Source organism: Helicoverpa zea, chromosome 20, assembly GCF_022581195.2.
Source record: "Helicoverpa zea isolate HzStark_Cry1AcR chromosome 20, ilHelZeax1.1, whole genome shotgun sequence".
NCBI lineage: Eukaryota > Metazoa > Arthropoda > Insecta > Lepidoptera > Noctuidae > Helicoverpa > Helicoverpa zea.
Window position 1 is genome coordinate 7,083,076 of NC_061471.1, and position 16,125 is coordinate 7,099,200.

Below are 16,125 nucleotides of genomic sequence, written 5' to 3' on the forward strand. Positions count from 1 at the left end.
GCATTTGTACCCCAGTTATTTAGGTCTTCTGAAATTAGATTTATTTCTTACTTCGTCCATAAGGAACAAAGTGACGACTACGTAGCTACTAAACGTAGTGCTCTCCTACTGATGACATTTCGTGAAAACCGAAATTGAGAAAGAAGCGTGTCCACAGTTAGGCATCAATTGGAAAAAAAAGCATTAACATTTCAATATAACCCCTCGATGACAGCATGAATACGGATTTACCCTATCTGCACCAATTTCGCGTCAAAGCTGACAAATATCGTCAATTTCGGTGACATTGGACAATGGACAATGCGCCAAGCCAATCCGACATCTGTCCCTGGGTCACGCCTATCCTGCTAATGCGATATGATCAATAACAGATTAGCCGATGCGCTTCGAATTAGTTTTACTGGGTGCAGGTGCATTATGACAAGTTGGATTTGTAAATGTGTATTGAATATTGTAAAATTGTTATGGTTTTAAACGAGTTTCTTTTAGATTGAGTTATCTTAATCTAAATAATCTATATTTAAGCTAGCCAAGCTTAGCTTGCAATGCCGAGCTGCCTACTTAGAAACATGTGCGCTTATTTCTATTGAGTAGGTACTTATTTGCTAACTAAACGTCCATTTCCTACCTACATAGGTACACCATTACTTCCAAATGAACCAGTCAAGACTTCAGGGAGTGAAACCGAGGAAAATAGCAATCACAGTCATCACCCTTCAGGTCTGAAGACTTTTTAACCGGAGAGTGCCAGAAGGAGGTCATGGTTTTTCCACAAGTCGATGAAATATTTATTCATAGAATTACTACCATCGATATCTCTGAACATATTTATTCGAAAATCCAATATGACTGAGTAAATAAGTTTTGTTACGTTGTGGACAGAGCATTGTGAAATCACAAACAAAACAAAAAAAACTGTATCTGAAAAAGTGAGAAGTGCATTTTTACTTTATTTTGGACGTGCTGTTAAGCAAGATCAACCATGGATACTCCAGTTTTTTCATGCTCTCATATCTTGGTCACATGGAAACATTACGTCAATGCCAATTTGCCGTACCAGCTTTATATTACGGCGTGAACCTAGTATTCATTCTATTGAATATAATATATGGTGTGAACTTTTGCAGGACTGACACTCGTGGCTTTACGAAGAAAATCAAACAAAACATTCAGTATCCTGACGTTTCTTCAATTTCGTAACCTGAAATGTTCTTCACAGTTAAAAAATGCCTCCTCATGTATTTGTAAAGAAAATGACACGCGATGAAAAAAAAATTGGTATAAATAAGAAAACATCACATTTCAAAGGAAAAAACGCTGAAAAAAACGTTGGATGCAGGTCGCCTCCAACAGGTATCTGTGGAGATCTAAGGGGGAGGCCTATGTTCAGCAGTGGACGTCCTATGGCTGAGATGATGATGATGATGATGATGACATTTCAAAGCGGGTACTTAATTTTTGAACATTTGCAACGCAGTGAATTAAAACACTAGAGATTTAAACTCTCGCAAAGCAAAATCCCACAAAAGGAAGGTTAGATGCGTTTTAAGATATTTTAATCTGAAACTGACTGAAAATCAACTTCCTACTATGATTTAACTGTAATTAAAATGGTCACTCCAACTACATGGACCATACTTACAAGTCAAGATAATAACGACAAAATATACTTCAATGCTTTTACACAATTTTACAATGAAATTCAGGAGCAAAAGGTCGATACACACCGCCTCTTGCGCCTGCTGCGACCAATCACAGCTCACCACCCTCAACTCTCCCTTGCCTCAACCAATCAGCTTCGAGAAGACTGACGGTGCCAAAGTTAAGGGTGAAATTGAAACAATGCAAAGGGGATTTCAACCCTGTGACGTAAATTTTAAGGTGTATTTTTGTTTGGAAGGCAAAATTAATAAAACTGCAATGCTCTGGTATAGCGCGAAGATATAATAATTTGATTTAGTCCATTTTGATGTTTCGTGGCTTCTGGTCGGTCCGGGTTGGTCAGTTGGTCCCTCGTGCTCAGTGAGCGGTTTGATTTTGTCCCGGGTCTGTGCAAAGGTATCAAGATTCATTTCCCGCTAATGTCCTACGGCAGCGAGACGCCGCACGTTTGGAGCAGCTCAGCAGTATGTATTTTTTTGTATTTTTTCAGTAATTTAGTTTATTTGATATTTCATATTCACCTATATCTCAGTAACCCAGGACCACGCCTACTATCTTAACTAACAGCATGACTTGACTACATCAGTGCATTGTGGATACCCAGATTTTCTTTATTCTATTTCCATTAACTTACCTACTTGTAAAATTACTGATTTGCTTTCAAGAAAATTTATACCTCACAGAGCAAAAATGTACCTTGGATACCTACAAAAACTGTGCATTGTAGATCCAATAAGATCAACTGTTCATTATGTCTTCATTCATGGGACTACATTATGTTTCCATGGATTTAAAAAATAGTTCCTAACTCAATATTCAACTTAAATATGCATCAAATCATTTTCTTACTTATTTCTAAACGAACTAGAGGTATAAAAATCTCAATTTTGTAGATTATTTTTCAATAGTCATTGGGTCTAAGCAGTCATCTTATTTTTTTGAGTTTGCTTCTGCTGCTCATTTTCCCACTCATGTACCTATTTCCTAAGGATACCGAAACATTTCGAAATCTGCAAATATCATTGTAAGGTATCTAATTCTCTGCCTGTAGCTGTAGGTACATAATAAATAGTATTACATCATCATCTTCTTGCCCTAATCATGCACATATTCTTGTTCCATTCTCTTCTATCCGCCGTCATCTTATACTTAATTAATATTCTTTTTAGGTATATCAATTTTCACACTTCGTTTCTTGGCTCACCTACCACTGTATCCAAGCTCCAAATCTTACTCACAACACGATCCTCATGTAATCAATGTGTAGTATCAACAGTATATAATTAGATGCTTAATTTGTATGTTTGTATGTCCAGGGCAGCGAGGTGTCCCCGTACGGTCCGTTGTGGGACGCGCCGCCGGCACCCGTGCCGTATCCGGACATCCTGGCGTTCCCGCCGGCCGACCTGGGTAACTGCTGATATAATTAATTATAATATTCTGATAAAGAAATGCTCTTATACTAGGGGCCGCAACGCAAGTAGCGTTAAGTAATAAGTCTGTTTCAAGCAGATCCGGCAGCGATTAATGTAACGTATAAACCTGTACCACTCAGACCGATACGATAGATAGACCTATAGACTGAAGCAACGTTAAATAGGTTTCACTTCGTATTCTTTCAGAATAAAATGTCTAGAGTGTTGTTGTTTCAACAAACGAATTACAGTATCGAATGAACTTCCTGTAATAAGGTATATAGTGCACCCTACAAGTTCGAGATGACTTGTCAACTTTATTTTTAAAAATTACAATTTACCCATCTAGCGGAGGTGCTTCTAGGTCGCACCATACTTACTATTTATAGAAAATTCTTATCTGGACTTCAAAGAACTACCACTTTTCCTTAATCCTGAAGGGAAACTGTCGATTGATTTTACATATTTTTTTGCTTCGGGTTCATGACTGAATTTCTTGGTAGAAGGCTTCATAGGAAATTGCCCGATTGTCCGTTCCTAATAATCAACCTGCCTGACCAGTGTGGTCGGCGGCTGGGTGCGGCAGCCGGGCCGGAGCCCGCGTCCCCTCCGGCGGCAAGAAGCCTCGACGGCGAGTAGCTTCCGTGGCCCAGCGTCGCGCCGCCAACATTCGCGAGCGACGCCGCATGTTCAATCTCAATGAAGCCTTCGATAAATTGCGTAGGAAGGTTGGTATTCACTACTCAAGATAACCAGTGCGTGTCCGTCCCAGGTGGCAAGAAAGCGAGGCATCGCGTCGCCTCAGTCGCGCAACGTCGCGCCGCCAACATTCGTGAGCAGCGACGCACCTTCAACCTCAATGAGGGCTTCGATAGGTTGCGGAGGAAGGTTTGTATCTCTTCCTTATTTTTGCACAATTTTAGTTCCGTATTACAGAACTCTTCTATAAATTCTACCCTATATGCTCTAACGTTGATCATGATTTCGTGCTATTTTGTTGATTAAATCTAATCTTATGAAGTGCTTGACTCTTGTTGCAGGTTCTGCAATACGGAACTTAAACCCCTTTTTAGGTACAAATATCTGGTGTTGCCACGGTGTTGCCGTTGTGCCACGTAAGTGACAAATGCATGTTTTTCTGAGATTTGATTTCAATTAGCTGCGGCAGAATTATATTTGGACCTGATTGAAGATGTGTTATCGATGAAACTCAAACTGTAAGTTCATGACTATCATCGCAAGTAAATAGAAAATATCAGGAGAAAATCAGCAAAGATTGATAAGTATGTAGAAGGTACACAAATGTAGTTCTAGAAATCTGAAAGACCTCCACTTCACGAAGGTGGCATCTCAATTGACATTCAACCAGGTAGGTGTTGTGGATAGTAGTGTAAATCTACGGACAAATCCCCTTTCTTCTGAAACACGATTTGAAAAGTTGAAAACTTGAAAAGTCACCCAACAATATTATTTAGCATCATCAAGAATTGGTTGAATTATCGACCACTGTCGATACTTTATTTAATCGATAAGTATCGATCGAGAAGATTTATTCTTTTATTTATGAAGTCTACATCAGAAAAGCCCCATTTCTAATGTCCTCAATCCCACCAGGTACCAACCTTCGCGTACGAGAAGCGCCTTTCCCGCATCGAGACCCTGAGGCTGGCCATCACCTACATCAGCTTCATGTGTGAACTGCTGCACGGTTCACCACAACCCCATCACACCGCCCATGGCATACACCCGTCACGCCACGTGTTCGATGGTGAAGTGCCGTGGTGCGCTTAGTGGAAGTTCTAGAAATATGGTAAACGGTTTTGGTAAATGGCAAATGAAGGAAAGAAGTGTTATATTCTATATAGTCAGTTCAAGTATTTTGAGTTTCTGAGGTTTTAAATATTGAATATTTGAAAGTGACATTTTCTTTTGCAATTTATGTATCAAGATTCAAGATACTTTACTTCAATATATCATTATTATTTTGCATTATATCGAATACATTTCATCATCATCATCATCAGCCTATCGCAGTCCACTGCTGGACATAGGCCTCTCCAAGTGCACGCCACTGAGATCGATTTTCAGCTTCTCGCATCCAGCTCCTGCCAGCCGTCTTGCGCAAGTCATCACTCCATCGAATACATTTATTGAGTCCTTATGCAAGTCGTGGAATTGGCTGGGTTTCAAATAATAACTGACATCGAACCCTGCATTATGCCTTGAATGATCACTTTTCTTCGTTGAAGATATTAGTGCAGTTTTGAGAAACTACGACTAAATAAGTTCAATTTGGAAAGCAGGTGCCTAGATAGGATGTGACAAAAAACTCGTATTACCTAAATACCCCTTTTTTGGTTTGTACTTTAGAGCTAGTATTTCTAATTTATCTGAAGAATAATATGACAAGAATTTCGGGTCTACGTCTGTATCAAAAATGCAAAAATATTACCTATCTATTAATCTATATCGATATTATTAATAGTGTGATTAATACATAAGTTAAACATAAATACGTCAAATAAAATGTTAACTTTTGTCTTCCATTAGTATTATATCAATAAATATTATATTAATAAGAAAAAATAGTTTTATTTATCTGGGAACTGAATTTAATGTTTTTTCTTAAGTTAATATTTATGTAGTAGAGGCTAGAGACATCTGACTCACGATTGTCATCAGCCGTCGGGAACAACACACGTCGGAAACAGTCTCAAGTTTACTGCTGTTATACCTATAGTAGTCTTTAGACCCACACTAAAAATACTCAATGTTTTTTTTTCATTATTGTTTTTCAGAGCTTATGTTAGGTATTGAAAATTGTGTTACTCCTTCCGACTCGACGATGACCTGTTTTAAAATGATTCTTCGTTATGATCAACTAATTTTCTGCTTATCCTCAAAAAAGCGTCACCTTGTCTAAAATGCACAATTGTACAATTCCTGCGGTCATTAACTAACTTGCATTTTTGTATGAATCAATGCATTAACTAATTATTTCACCTCGTTATGTCCCTAAACGAGGGCTTTCTCCATTAATGATGACAAGGAACCTATAAAAAGTCAGGGACGGGGTAGTTTTTTAGTTAGTATTGTCTGGTATATCGTGAGTGAAGTTGATCAATAGTGATATTAGTGCGTTCACCAAAATGCGTTTGTTTGTGTTAAATGTGAGTATTCCAGAGTATTCAGATTTTTGACTACTTAACTTTGAATTGATTTAATAGTTATATCAGCTTGCTTACCTTATCATTATATTAAATTCTCTATTATATCTTCCATCTACATACATTATATATTTCACCCATATATTTAATTTTGTTAAATAAATTTTAAATATTGACTTGACCAACTAAATGTTGTGTTTAATGCTGCATTTAATTTAATTTTATTTCTCTTTTCAGTGCCTATTACTGGCAAGCATTGCCTTAGCATCGCCATATGGACGAGAGAAAAGAGATCTAGCATACTTGAAGAATTTAATCTCTTCAGCCATCTTTGGTCCTCAAAAAATCAACATCCAACAGCCTTCAGTTGTAAAGACAGAATCTGATTACAAATTATTCCGACTGCCCGGTTATGAAGATATTATGGTTAAAGTTTCACCTAAAAAGACAGTTGCTAAAGAATTTGTATATCCACCGGTAGAACCGGTAAACTTAAATGCTTTCGGATCTGTTGTTGGTACGAAATCTAACGACGATACACTTATAGCTGTGAACGGAGTAGAAAATTTGCTTTCAACTGGGATTTTGTACGGAGGTCCTAACAATGTGATGAAAGAAACTATTGCTACAATGTTCCCTGCATTAAACAAAGTAAAATATGTAGCAGAAGAGAGAATAGAAGCTGAACCAGTAATTGAGACAAGACCACCACAGCCACCGGCACTGACAGAGGTAATTCAGCCTTTTGAAGAGAAGGTTGAATTAAAAGTGCCATTCGAATCGAAATATTCGTACAAACAAATGAAAAACCACGAGCCTATGATAACTTATACTGCTCACAATAATCCTGATGTGGAATTGATTGAAGCTGTAAAGATGAAGTCTGAACTACCGATGTGCATTAAGCAAAGGATTGATGAAGCTATAGTGTTAGGTGCTAACCCTTATATGTTAGCCCCTGTGCAAGAAATATATCAGGAACAAACTGCTCCGGTTGTTGACACTTATGGAAAAGATGAACAATACTTTTATGTACCACAGCCATCCTTTGAAGAAAGATTTACAGAAAGATTCAGTGCTGGTGCTACTTTCGGAGTGTTCCCTGAAATATTTAGGTCTTCAAAGGATACTCCTGTTCGTCACAATGTAAAACCGATGAAGAATCAAGCTATTAATCGTCGACCAATTGCATCAAATTCAGACAAAGCTCCCAATTCAGAAGTGAAAATTAGTGCTACAAAAGAAAAAGTGAACGATCAAAATAAGCAAGTAACAGTTTTTTCTAATTCAGGTGATAAAGTAGACATTGCTCAGACATTAGGACCTCTACCACAATATGTCGTACATTCAAGCAAAAAGCAGCTTTCTGTGCCAAAAGAGAAAGAAGTTAATCAACTGAAACCTGTTCAAATTGTAGCGTCAAAAGATAGCGTTGCCAATAGCAAGATACCTGATACGGTATACCAAAACCAAAGAAATCCTAATACAGGGAAAGTTCTACAACAAAGTAAGGATTGGAGAACCAATTTGAAAACAAATGTCAAACAATATATTGTTGTTCCAAACGCAACTAGTGAAGGACTTCGAAAAACAATTGAATTAGCTGTAGATGGCTTGCACACTAATGCAGTATCAGTCAAACCTCAAATTGCTGCTCGTCCTACGGTGATTTCTGGTACCAAGGGACCGAAAGTAAGTGTTTTGAGAGAGAATAAACCTGTTCTTTTAAAAGAGAATCCAGTTGCTGCTCCTAAAGTTAAACAGTATTCATATCATCAGAAACATGCTGATGGTTCATCAACTAATATAAAGGGAAATAAACAAGGAGTCTCAGTCAATATAAAACCAAAATACAGCAACGTTGGCAGAGGAGATATTCCTGATCAAAAATAATTTTAATAAAACGAATGTAATTAGTTTTTAAATATTTATTATTAGATTTACTTAATTAATTAAGTATATAATATTTCTAAATTTAAGCTTGTAATAAACAAATATAATAATTTAAAGCCTGGTTTTATTTTCGTTGGACCAGAGCCTTCTTGGTCATGGCACAGATTAAAATAAGGGGTGGTTTGGTAAGCAAATCCGTAAACTTATAAATGCAGGTTTTGTATTTAAGACATTAACTTTACAAAATGTACCGTACAATGATATTGTGAGTAAAATTCCATTGTGTGCAAAACGCAGCTACACAAAATGAATAATATAATATTTTTTCGCTTTCAAATCTGGATCACAATATCATAATACGGCCATAGACAGAAAACATTTAATTTCAATTATCTATGCATCACATGCATTCATATTGGCAATATACATCTTTATACATTTCACATTTAATTAAACTTTCGACTGACAATATCAATTTTACTATAAAGTATTCTTAGAACGCATTATAAATTATTTAGCGTGTAGCTGGAAACAGTTTTTACATATTGAAGTGTCCCGTTGAAATTATCGCTCACATTGACACCAATAAATTAACTTTATTAAAGTCAGAATATTTAACATTTATATTACAAATATTACTACACTCAGTGGCAACAGAAGAACATACATACATTTTAATATAATACAACGCGTTCTAAATATTTCAGTCAATCAAAAACAGTCACTTTCATAAAGTCGTAAACTCGTAAAACAGTAATGGCGGCGAGGGTTTTCAAAAGCTTACAATAGATGGCGCAACAGTAACTTAATTTTTATTTCTATTCTTTTTGTTTTGTTTAATCTCTGAATTTATATCTTAAACTGTACAGTATGGCAGTGAAATAAGAAGTTATTTATCTAATTTAGATTTCTTATTTATTTGAAACATGTGTAAAGGTTTTATTTAAAGGTTCATGGTCTAGGTATTCGAAATGTTATAGGTACCTACTACTTATGGCAAGAAAGTCGGTTGGAGAATTAATATTAATTAAACCTCAGCTGTTTAGCTTCCACCAGTTAGGCAGCGAGAACAAGTAAGTTCTTTTGGGAGCCATTCGAGAATGAATGTTTCTTTTGAGTATGTAGGATATTAGGCCAGTTTTTTAAATCAGTCATTTTTTACATTTAATTTCTTAAAAGATAGTCAAGCGTAGATTATATCATTTCGTAGCTGGTCATTCATGGTATCGATGGTAAGTTATAAATGTCCCAATCATGTTTGCAGTTCCTAGCTTTTTTTTACCTGTATTGAGGGTATGACAAGATATAACAGCGCGATAGCCTCAAATGCGTGTAGACTTGCAACGGCGGGGGAGTGGGGGCAGAGTCCCCCAACTTATAATTCTTAACATTAGACGACACGATAAATATTCGAAGACTGGTTAAAATGAGTTTGCAGAATGTGATCCCGAAAGTAAAACCTTCAAATGTTTTTCAAATTCAGCCATTCTATGGCAACTGGTGGTTTTTATGTTTTTGAACCCTTGCCTTTTCCTGTATGTGGTAATGTCAAAGATCAGTCGTTCAAACAGCGCTCTCTCTATGTAATGTTAGCGTGACGTCGGGAGGTGGTGGCTCCCAGCGCTCCCAGGCGGGCTTGCGGCGGCGCTCGGGCGGGGCGGAGTCCCCCGATGCGTCTGAATAGCCGCTGCTGCACGAGCGTAAGCTGCATGATGCGTGCACTTTGTGCTCTGGAAAAATTGTGAATCTTTGAGAAATGCTGTTTTTGAAATTCTCTGAAGGCATTTGGAAGATCGGAGCCATGCCAGTTCCTATCCATAATCCCGATCAAGTAGGTACCTATTTAGTTTAATAAAAGAAGAGGTGAAATTATAAATCAATTAGAATCTGTCTTAAGATCCCGAATAGACTTCTTCATCAAATAAACTAGATATATAAGAACTTGCCAAAAGATTTAAGGAAAAATCCTTTTTTTTTCCCAATTTATTCTACAACGTAGTAGAACACCTCAGAAAGGCTTCTGATGGCTCAGGCGGATTTGAGAAAGCTCTGACGTTACATCTTGTTGTGGTGATTAAAAATGCAGCTCACTAGACAGAGGAATTCTGACTACGAACCTCCAATGTTATCCAGATAGTTCCTGGCCACGTCATCTAGCTGCAGCACCTGTATGACAGGCTGCGGCTTCGAGCGCGGTCTCCTCGCTAGCCGCACCAGCAGTACTGATGATATGATGAATACGGCCACCAGTACTACTGCCCCTATTGATATGCCCACGTCTTTTTCGAGGAAAACTGTGGAAATAGAATGAAATTTTAAGAATTTTGTTTGCCTAATATTAAACGAGTGGGTTTTATGTTGGTAAAGGGATCTTGACTGTAAAATGAAAAAAAAAAATGTATGCCTTATATCTCGACACCTCCTACGTATATTATCGTAACCAACAAAATGTCGATTTTGCTTTTTTTACATAAAACGACTTATTTTTATTTCCATTTATTTATTTTTAAACATATATTTTACATTTTATAAATTTATAAATGTAAAATATTTCAAAAATCGCAAGCAAAATAGTCATTTTGTTGGTTACGATAATTATACGTAGGAGGTGTCGATCTATCTGTGAAGACGTTGAAACGTGTAAGTAGCGCCATCTATTGTATCAAAAAGGGGAAAGGATAAGCAACTCCTAAGCAAGCGTAACATTTTCCTTTTCACCCTCAATTACTTTAACTCTTGCAAGTGGTTATTAAAACACGCGCTAGATGTCGCGAATACCATAAAATAATAAGATTATATAAAAAAATGTTTACACTGGTCTTGCTAATAGTTCTTGTAAGTACTTTTGAAACAAGTTTATAAAAAGAATTTGTAACATCCATTAATCATTGACGAGATAAGACGTAATTTCTTCATTGCCCCGTACAATGAAGAAATTACGAATAATTTCCAAATATTGTTAATATGAAATACTTTTTAAATGCTTATTCATTACATCAGATCGAGCATTATAAAACGAGGATCTCATACTTAACAAGGCATTTCTTATTGTGTAAAGTGATAAAATAAGATTAAATGAAATTACTGAATATTTGTTCAATGTATACCGATACTCACAATACCACCAAGGCGGTTCAGCAGCATGTAGCAGGGTATCAGTAGGCCTCAGTAGCATGGGGGCTGAGCATCCATATCTATTGCAAGCCCTGGCGCCCGCCTCGTCGCCGCGCCGCACGCTGCCCAGCGCCGCGCGCACCGCCAGCGCACCGCGCTCCATTGCGGCGCCAGACGCTACAGGGACAATTCAAATAATGATAAATCCATTAAGAAATAGAAACTCATATGTCGCCCGGTCTATAGGGCTTGACTGAATCCTCGACTTCTTCTTTCCAGCAAAAATACATGGGAAGTGATGGTCTTTTTTGGAGATGTCTTTTGTAAATTTTGACGAGTTGCTCTCCGACATGCGCCACACTGATTCCTCGTAGTATGTAACATCCACACTCACCAACACCTCCCACACTGGCGCCGCCGGCAGCCAGCGCCCTGCCGCTGCCGAAGCCCATGCTGGCGCGTCGCTCCAGCACCAGCGTCGAGTTGCTCTCCGACATGCGCCACACTGACACCTCGTAGTATGTTGCGTTCTCAACTGGAAATCATGTTGAAAGCATTTGTAGAGATCAATGTTTATTTTTCAATACTGAAGTAGGTACATTAGCATTGAAATAAATATTTACCTGGCATACACTTCATCTGGAACTCCCCAAACTCGTACGCAATATCACACTCCTGAGGCTGAGGGGGTCTTAGATGTTCGAAGGTGAACATCCGATCACAAGGTTCTTCTTGCGTTGCAACCCCATTACTGGCTTCACAACTAGCTTTCAAGGTCTCTGCTAGAGGTCCCGTGATCTGATCAAGAGGCAGTATAGGGGACCCTGTGGTCAGCTGTTGGACCTCAAAACCAGCTGGTTGGAGGTACCAGAAGTAAGTGTCTGGAGCTGGCAACGCTTTGACGATGCAGTGGATTGTTTCTTTAACAAGTCTTATTCCGTAGCCTGTGCATTCTGGTGGGTCTGAAATGAAGAGAGCATTGTTTTATACACTTTTATATGTATCTTCTGTGGCAAGTCCTGTATCAAGAACGCAGATTTTTAAAATAAAAAAGTAGTCCCTGGTTTAATTTGAAAAAATGCTCCCTATTTCCCGTGGATTCTTCTTTGTCCATTGGGAACAACTCCCTGCACCCATGTAAAAGGTCATCTATGTATATCTAGGGATCACTTATTTTCATAAGAATGTAACTAATTGGCAATACTGTATCTTTTCATGCATCAAAGCTAATTTGCCCGTTTATAACTAACAGCAAAACACATAGACGGTGCAAGGGTGGGCCTGTCTTTTGTTTTTGAAGTTCGAAAAGCCTAAAAGAGTAAAAGATTTATCAGTATTAATTTGAATAAACCTTTTAGAGTTTGAAGGTAAATAAAAAAATACTTACAAAATACAGTTATAAGTATAGTATCGGATCTAGTCTCGCCGATGGCGTTGACAGCTGCGCACGAGTATCGTCCCGCATGCGCGCGCGTCGCCTCTTCCACCAGCAGCTGGTGAGACGAGACTATGTCGCCCCATATGCCGCCTGATCTTATTTTAATATCCTGTAAAATAATAAACAATAAATTGTCAACATAAGCGTCCGTTTTCCTTGAAACCTGTTACGGTAATTTCAAAATTGAACGTAAAAATCATAGGAAATAGTTGTTTTAAGAAAACTGACTTTTATGTTGTCGGTGAATGGTGTCTGAAACTTCAATCACTGGGAAAACTCGTTGTTTGCCAAAATATGATTTAAATTGAAATTCGCGTTATTTTGTAGTTTTACTACTTGTAGAAACAGAAGATCTTCATTGATAATTTCATTGGTTCCTAATTTTAGAAAAATTTTATTTGATTAAGTACATTAGGCGTTACTTATGATTGGTCCTGTATTTGACCTGTATGTATCTGAAGATGGTACATGACTTGAATGTTGAATACTTACATTAAAATACCACATAAACTCCTCAACGGGCGGGTTGGCTCTGACGTCACACTCTAACTGAAGCGAGTCTAACTCCACTACCTCGTTCAGATTTCCATCGCCCAGTTTTATCACGTCTACCATTGGACTATCTGAAAACAATAAGAAAAAAAATATTATGTCATCAACCCTTTCCCCAAGCCTTTCCCTTGCCATATCCCAACTATGTACAAGTCGGCTTCCAGTCTAATCATACAAAGCTGAGTATACGTGCTTTGCAAGGAGTGACTGCCTATCTGACCTCTACAACCCAGTTACTTGGGCAACCCGATACCCCCTGGGTAGGACTGGTTGCCAGACTTTCTGGCTTCTGACTACCCGTAACGTAATGCTAGACTGAAATAGCACTCAATTAGTTAAATTGTTTTTAAAATCAGCATTTTCATTAAAAAAAAAAATTGTGAGCCTTATCAAAAAAGAAAAAAGGAATTAATTATGTTCTAGACATTTAGGCTAAAAACAAATTTCCCTCGAGACATACCTAATTCAGTCTACAACTAATTCACAAAAAGTGCTCAAAATTGAAACCTTGAATTTCTTCCAAATTACTAGATGAACTATTTAGATAACTTGTGAACGTAATGACAATGACCTTGGAATCATAATTTGGGTGCCATTACCGAATGTATGGTATGTAGGCGAGATTCTCATAATTATCTCCTTTGATAATACTAAGGTGGTTTACATCATAAGTTTACCATAATAATTAGTTTTGTTTGCTCATGTTCAGCCCATTGCCGTTCTTAGTATAATTATAATTATGAAAATCAATTTTTTACTACATTATTCAACATAAGGTGTAATTTTTGATTTTTTAATAAGTGGTTAAAATTTTTGACGAATTTTTGTTTTATTTTCTGGCACCCAACGTAAGTCCCACTTAGGCGCCATTACCTATCTATTTGATTTTTATTATCAAATACATTATATTTCCAAAAACTGTTATCATCATCATCCTCCGAGCCTTTTTCCCAACTATGTTGGGGTCGGCTTCCAGTCTAACCGGATTCAGCTGAGTACCAGTGCTTTACAAGAAGCGACTGCCTATCTGACCTCCTCAACCCAGTTACCCGGGCAACCCGATACCCCTTGGTTAGACTGGTGTCAGACTTACTGGCTTCTGACTACCCGTAACGACTGCCAAGGATGTTCAATGACAGCCGGGACCTACAGTTTAACGTGCTTCGGATGGCACGTTAAACTGTAGGTCCCAGACACAGTCAAGTGTCTAAGATATACTTAGAAAGTACATACAAACTTAGAAAAGTTGCATTGGTACTTGCCTGACTTGGAATCGAACCCGCACCCTCATACTCGAGAGGTTGGTCTTTGCCCACCAGGCCAACACGACCTGTGCGCCCATTCTTTACGAAAGTTAAACCCTGTACGGGGTAACAAATGATACCCCGTAACTTTTGCTTCACATCGTGATAGACGGACATACTTACTTATATATTTTATTACTAAAGAATGACTTACATGTAACATTAAGCGTAATAACATCAGCCTTGGAGCCCCTGTTGGGTGCCATCACCGGGTTGGTGGCGACGCACGCGAGCGTCGCACCGTTGTCGCCGATAGAAGGGCTAAGCTCTAGGTACGATATCGCTGTTAGAGATGAGTTGAACCAGGTCTGAAAAGAGAAGTAAATCATAAATTAATATTATTACTTAAACATTATTTATCGAGACTTTTGGCGCCATCTCAAAGAGCAAACACCAGCGGGGCCCACCAGGGCCCAGGCCTGCCATAGCTACGGAATTGTTCGAAAGAGTTACCGCGGCCAATGTGAAGAAAAGGGCTAAAGAAGGAATATGATGGCTTTTAGACATTTAGCACCATTTCGTTGAGAATCTGTGTTTTACATGGAGCTAAATATTCCATGGTATTGGCTAAAACTCATTGTCAGACTTCCTAGTTTGTGACTACCCGCAAAGACTGCCAAAGATGCTCAAATGGCAACTGGAACCTATCAATTTTATGTGTCTTCTAAAATACAGTGAACTCGGCATGACAAGATTGCTTACCAAACATTATGATCGATCGTATGGCAGCTACATAGCCAAAATAATTGCGTTAACCATATAAAAGAATTCACTTTGAACGTAGAAATATAAAGAACTGTAGACAATACATTTTTATACATTAGTTGAATACTACAACAGACTGTTTCAATCACTTAAAATAATGAAATAAAATTACTGAAACATAACCTAATATTGTGGCCACTGCATTTTTAATACCGTGAAAGTGAATTACAGTGGTATAATGTATTCTATTGCCAAGCAATTTTCTATTATTACTAGTAGGTTTACACAATCTATGGGAAAATGCCTTTGATGGCTTGATCCCAAGATAAAATTAAATTACAACGCAAATGATATTACGCTTTGGGAATTAACAGGATTAGTTTTATTATTAAAAGGAGATTGGATTTCTCAATTTGGGTTTAATTTAGAAGTACATTAAGTAAATTCACTTTAAACAAAGAATATTAAAGGTTAGATAGAATTCAAGTACCTAATTGAAGTTAAACGTCAATGAGTTAGGAAAACATAAGAAAACCGAAAAGCAAAACTTAAACGAACTTAATTATTTTTGTTAAAGCCAGTTGAAAATAAATATTGATTGGCCAGCATTGGTGGTTTCGAAATCGTAATTCATTTGTCAAATGAAACGATCTTTTGAGTTCTTATGTGTTCTTAAAAAAATCACGCTGGATAAACTTTGGAATTTAGAATTCAATCCTCATTTGTTAAGAAGCTCATTAAGGCGATTATATAATTAAAAACTCACACACACAGACATAAATCGCAAGACACATACAAGTTGTCAAGCCTGTAGTGGAATAATTACTTTTTTTCCCAAACCTACACAGTTTCCTAAGCCTAAAAGGCCCAAATAC

General features: G+C 37.6%; 2 protein-coding genes across 2 annotated transcripts in view; one reads left to right on the forward strand and one right to left on the reverse strand.

The window, feature by feature from the left end:
* Positions 1–1,981: 1,981 nt before the first annotated feature.
* On the forward strand, positions 1,982–5,524 carry LOC124640339 (protein Fer3-like). Its single transcript, XM_047178054.1, has 4 exons — positions 1,982–2,126; positions 2,979–3,072; positions 3,639–3,805; positions 4,692–5,524. Exons 1-4 carry the CDS (start codon positions 2,082–2,084, stop codon positions 4,866–4,868), a joined length of 483 nt encoding a protein of 160 aa, XP_047034010.1. The 5' UTR covers positions 1,982–2,081; the 3' UTR covers positions 4,869–5,524.
* A 2,633-nt stretch (positions 5,525–8,157) lies between these two features.
* LOC124640224 overlaps positions 8,158–16,125 on the reverse strand; it is a 143,059-nt gene continuing 135,091 nt past the window's right edge. Inside the window, exons 9-16 of the mRNA XM_047177903.1 lie at positions 14,700–14,853; positions 13,182–13,312; positions 12,639–12,798; positions 11,875–12,213; positions 11,646–11,786; positions 11,255–11,428; positions 10,255–10,431; positions 8,158–9,867 (exon numbers count right to left, since the gene is read on the reverse strand). Of these exons, the coding sequence (XP_047033859.1) occupies positions 9,701–9,867; positions 10,255–10,431; positions 11,255–11,428; positions 11,646–11,786; positions 11,875–12,213; positions 12,639–12,798; positions 13,182–13,312; positions 14,700–14,853 (1,443 nt within the window). The 3' untranslated portion in view covers positions 8,158–9,700. The remainder of the gene's footprint in view (positions 9,868–10,254; positions 10,432–11,254; positions 11,429–11,645; positions 11,787–11,874; positions 12,214–12,638; positions 12,799–13,181; positions 13,313–14,699; positions 14,854–16,125) is intronic.

Coding starts and splice junctions, on each gene's coding strand:
- LOC124640339 (XM_047178054.1), top strand. CDS start 2,082: ATGTCCTACGGCAGCGAGACGCCGCACGTTTGGAGCAGCTCAGCA. Junction 2,127..2,978: donor ACGTTTGGAGCAGCTCAGCA/GTATGTATTTTT, acceptor TTGTATGTCCAG/GGCAGCGAGGTGTCCCCGTA. Junction 3,806..4,691: donor TCGATAAATTGCGTAGGAAG/GTTGGTATTCAC, acceptor CAATCCCACCAG/GTACCAACCTTCGCGTACGA.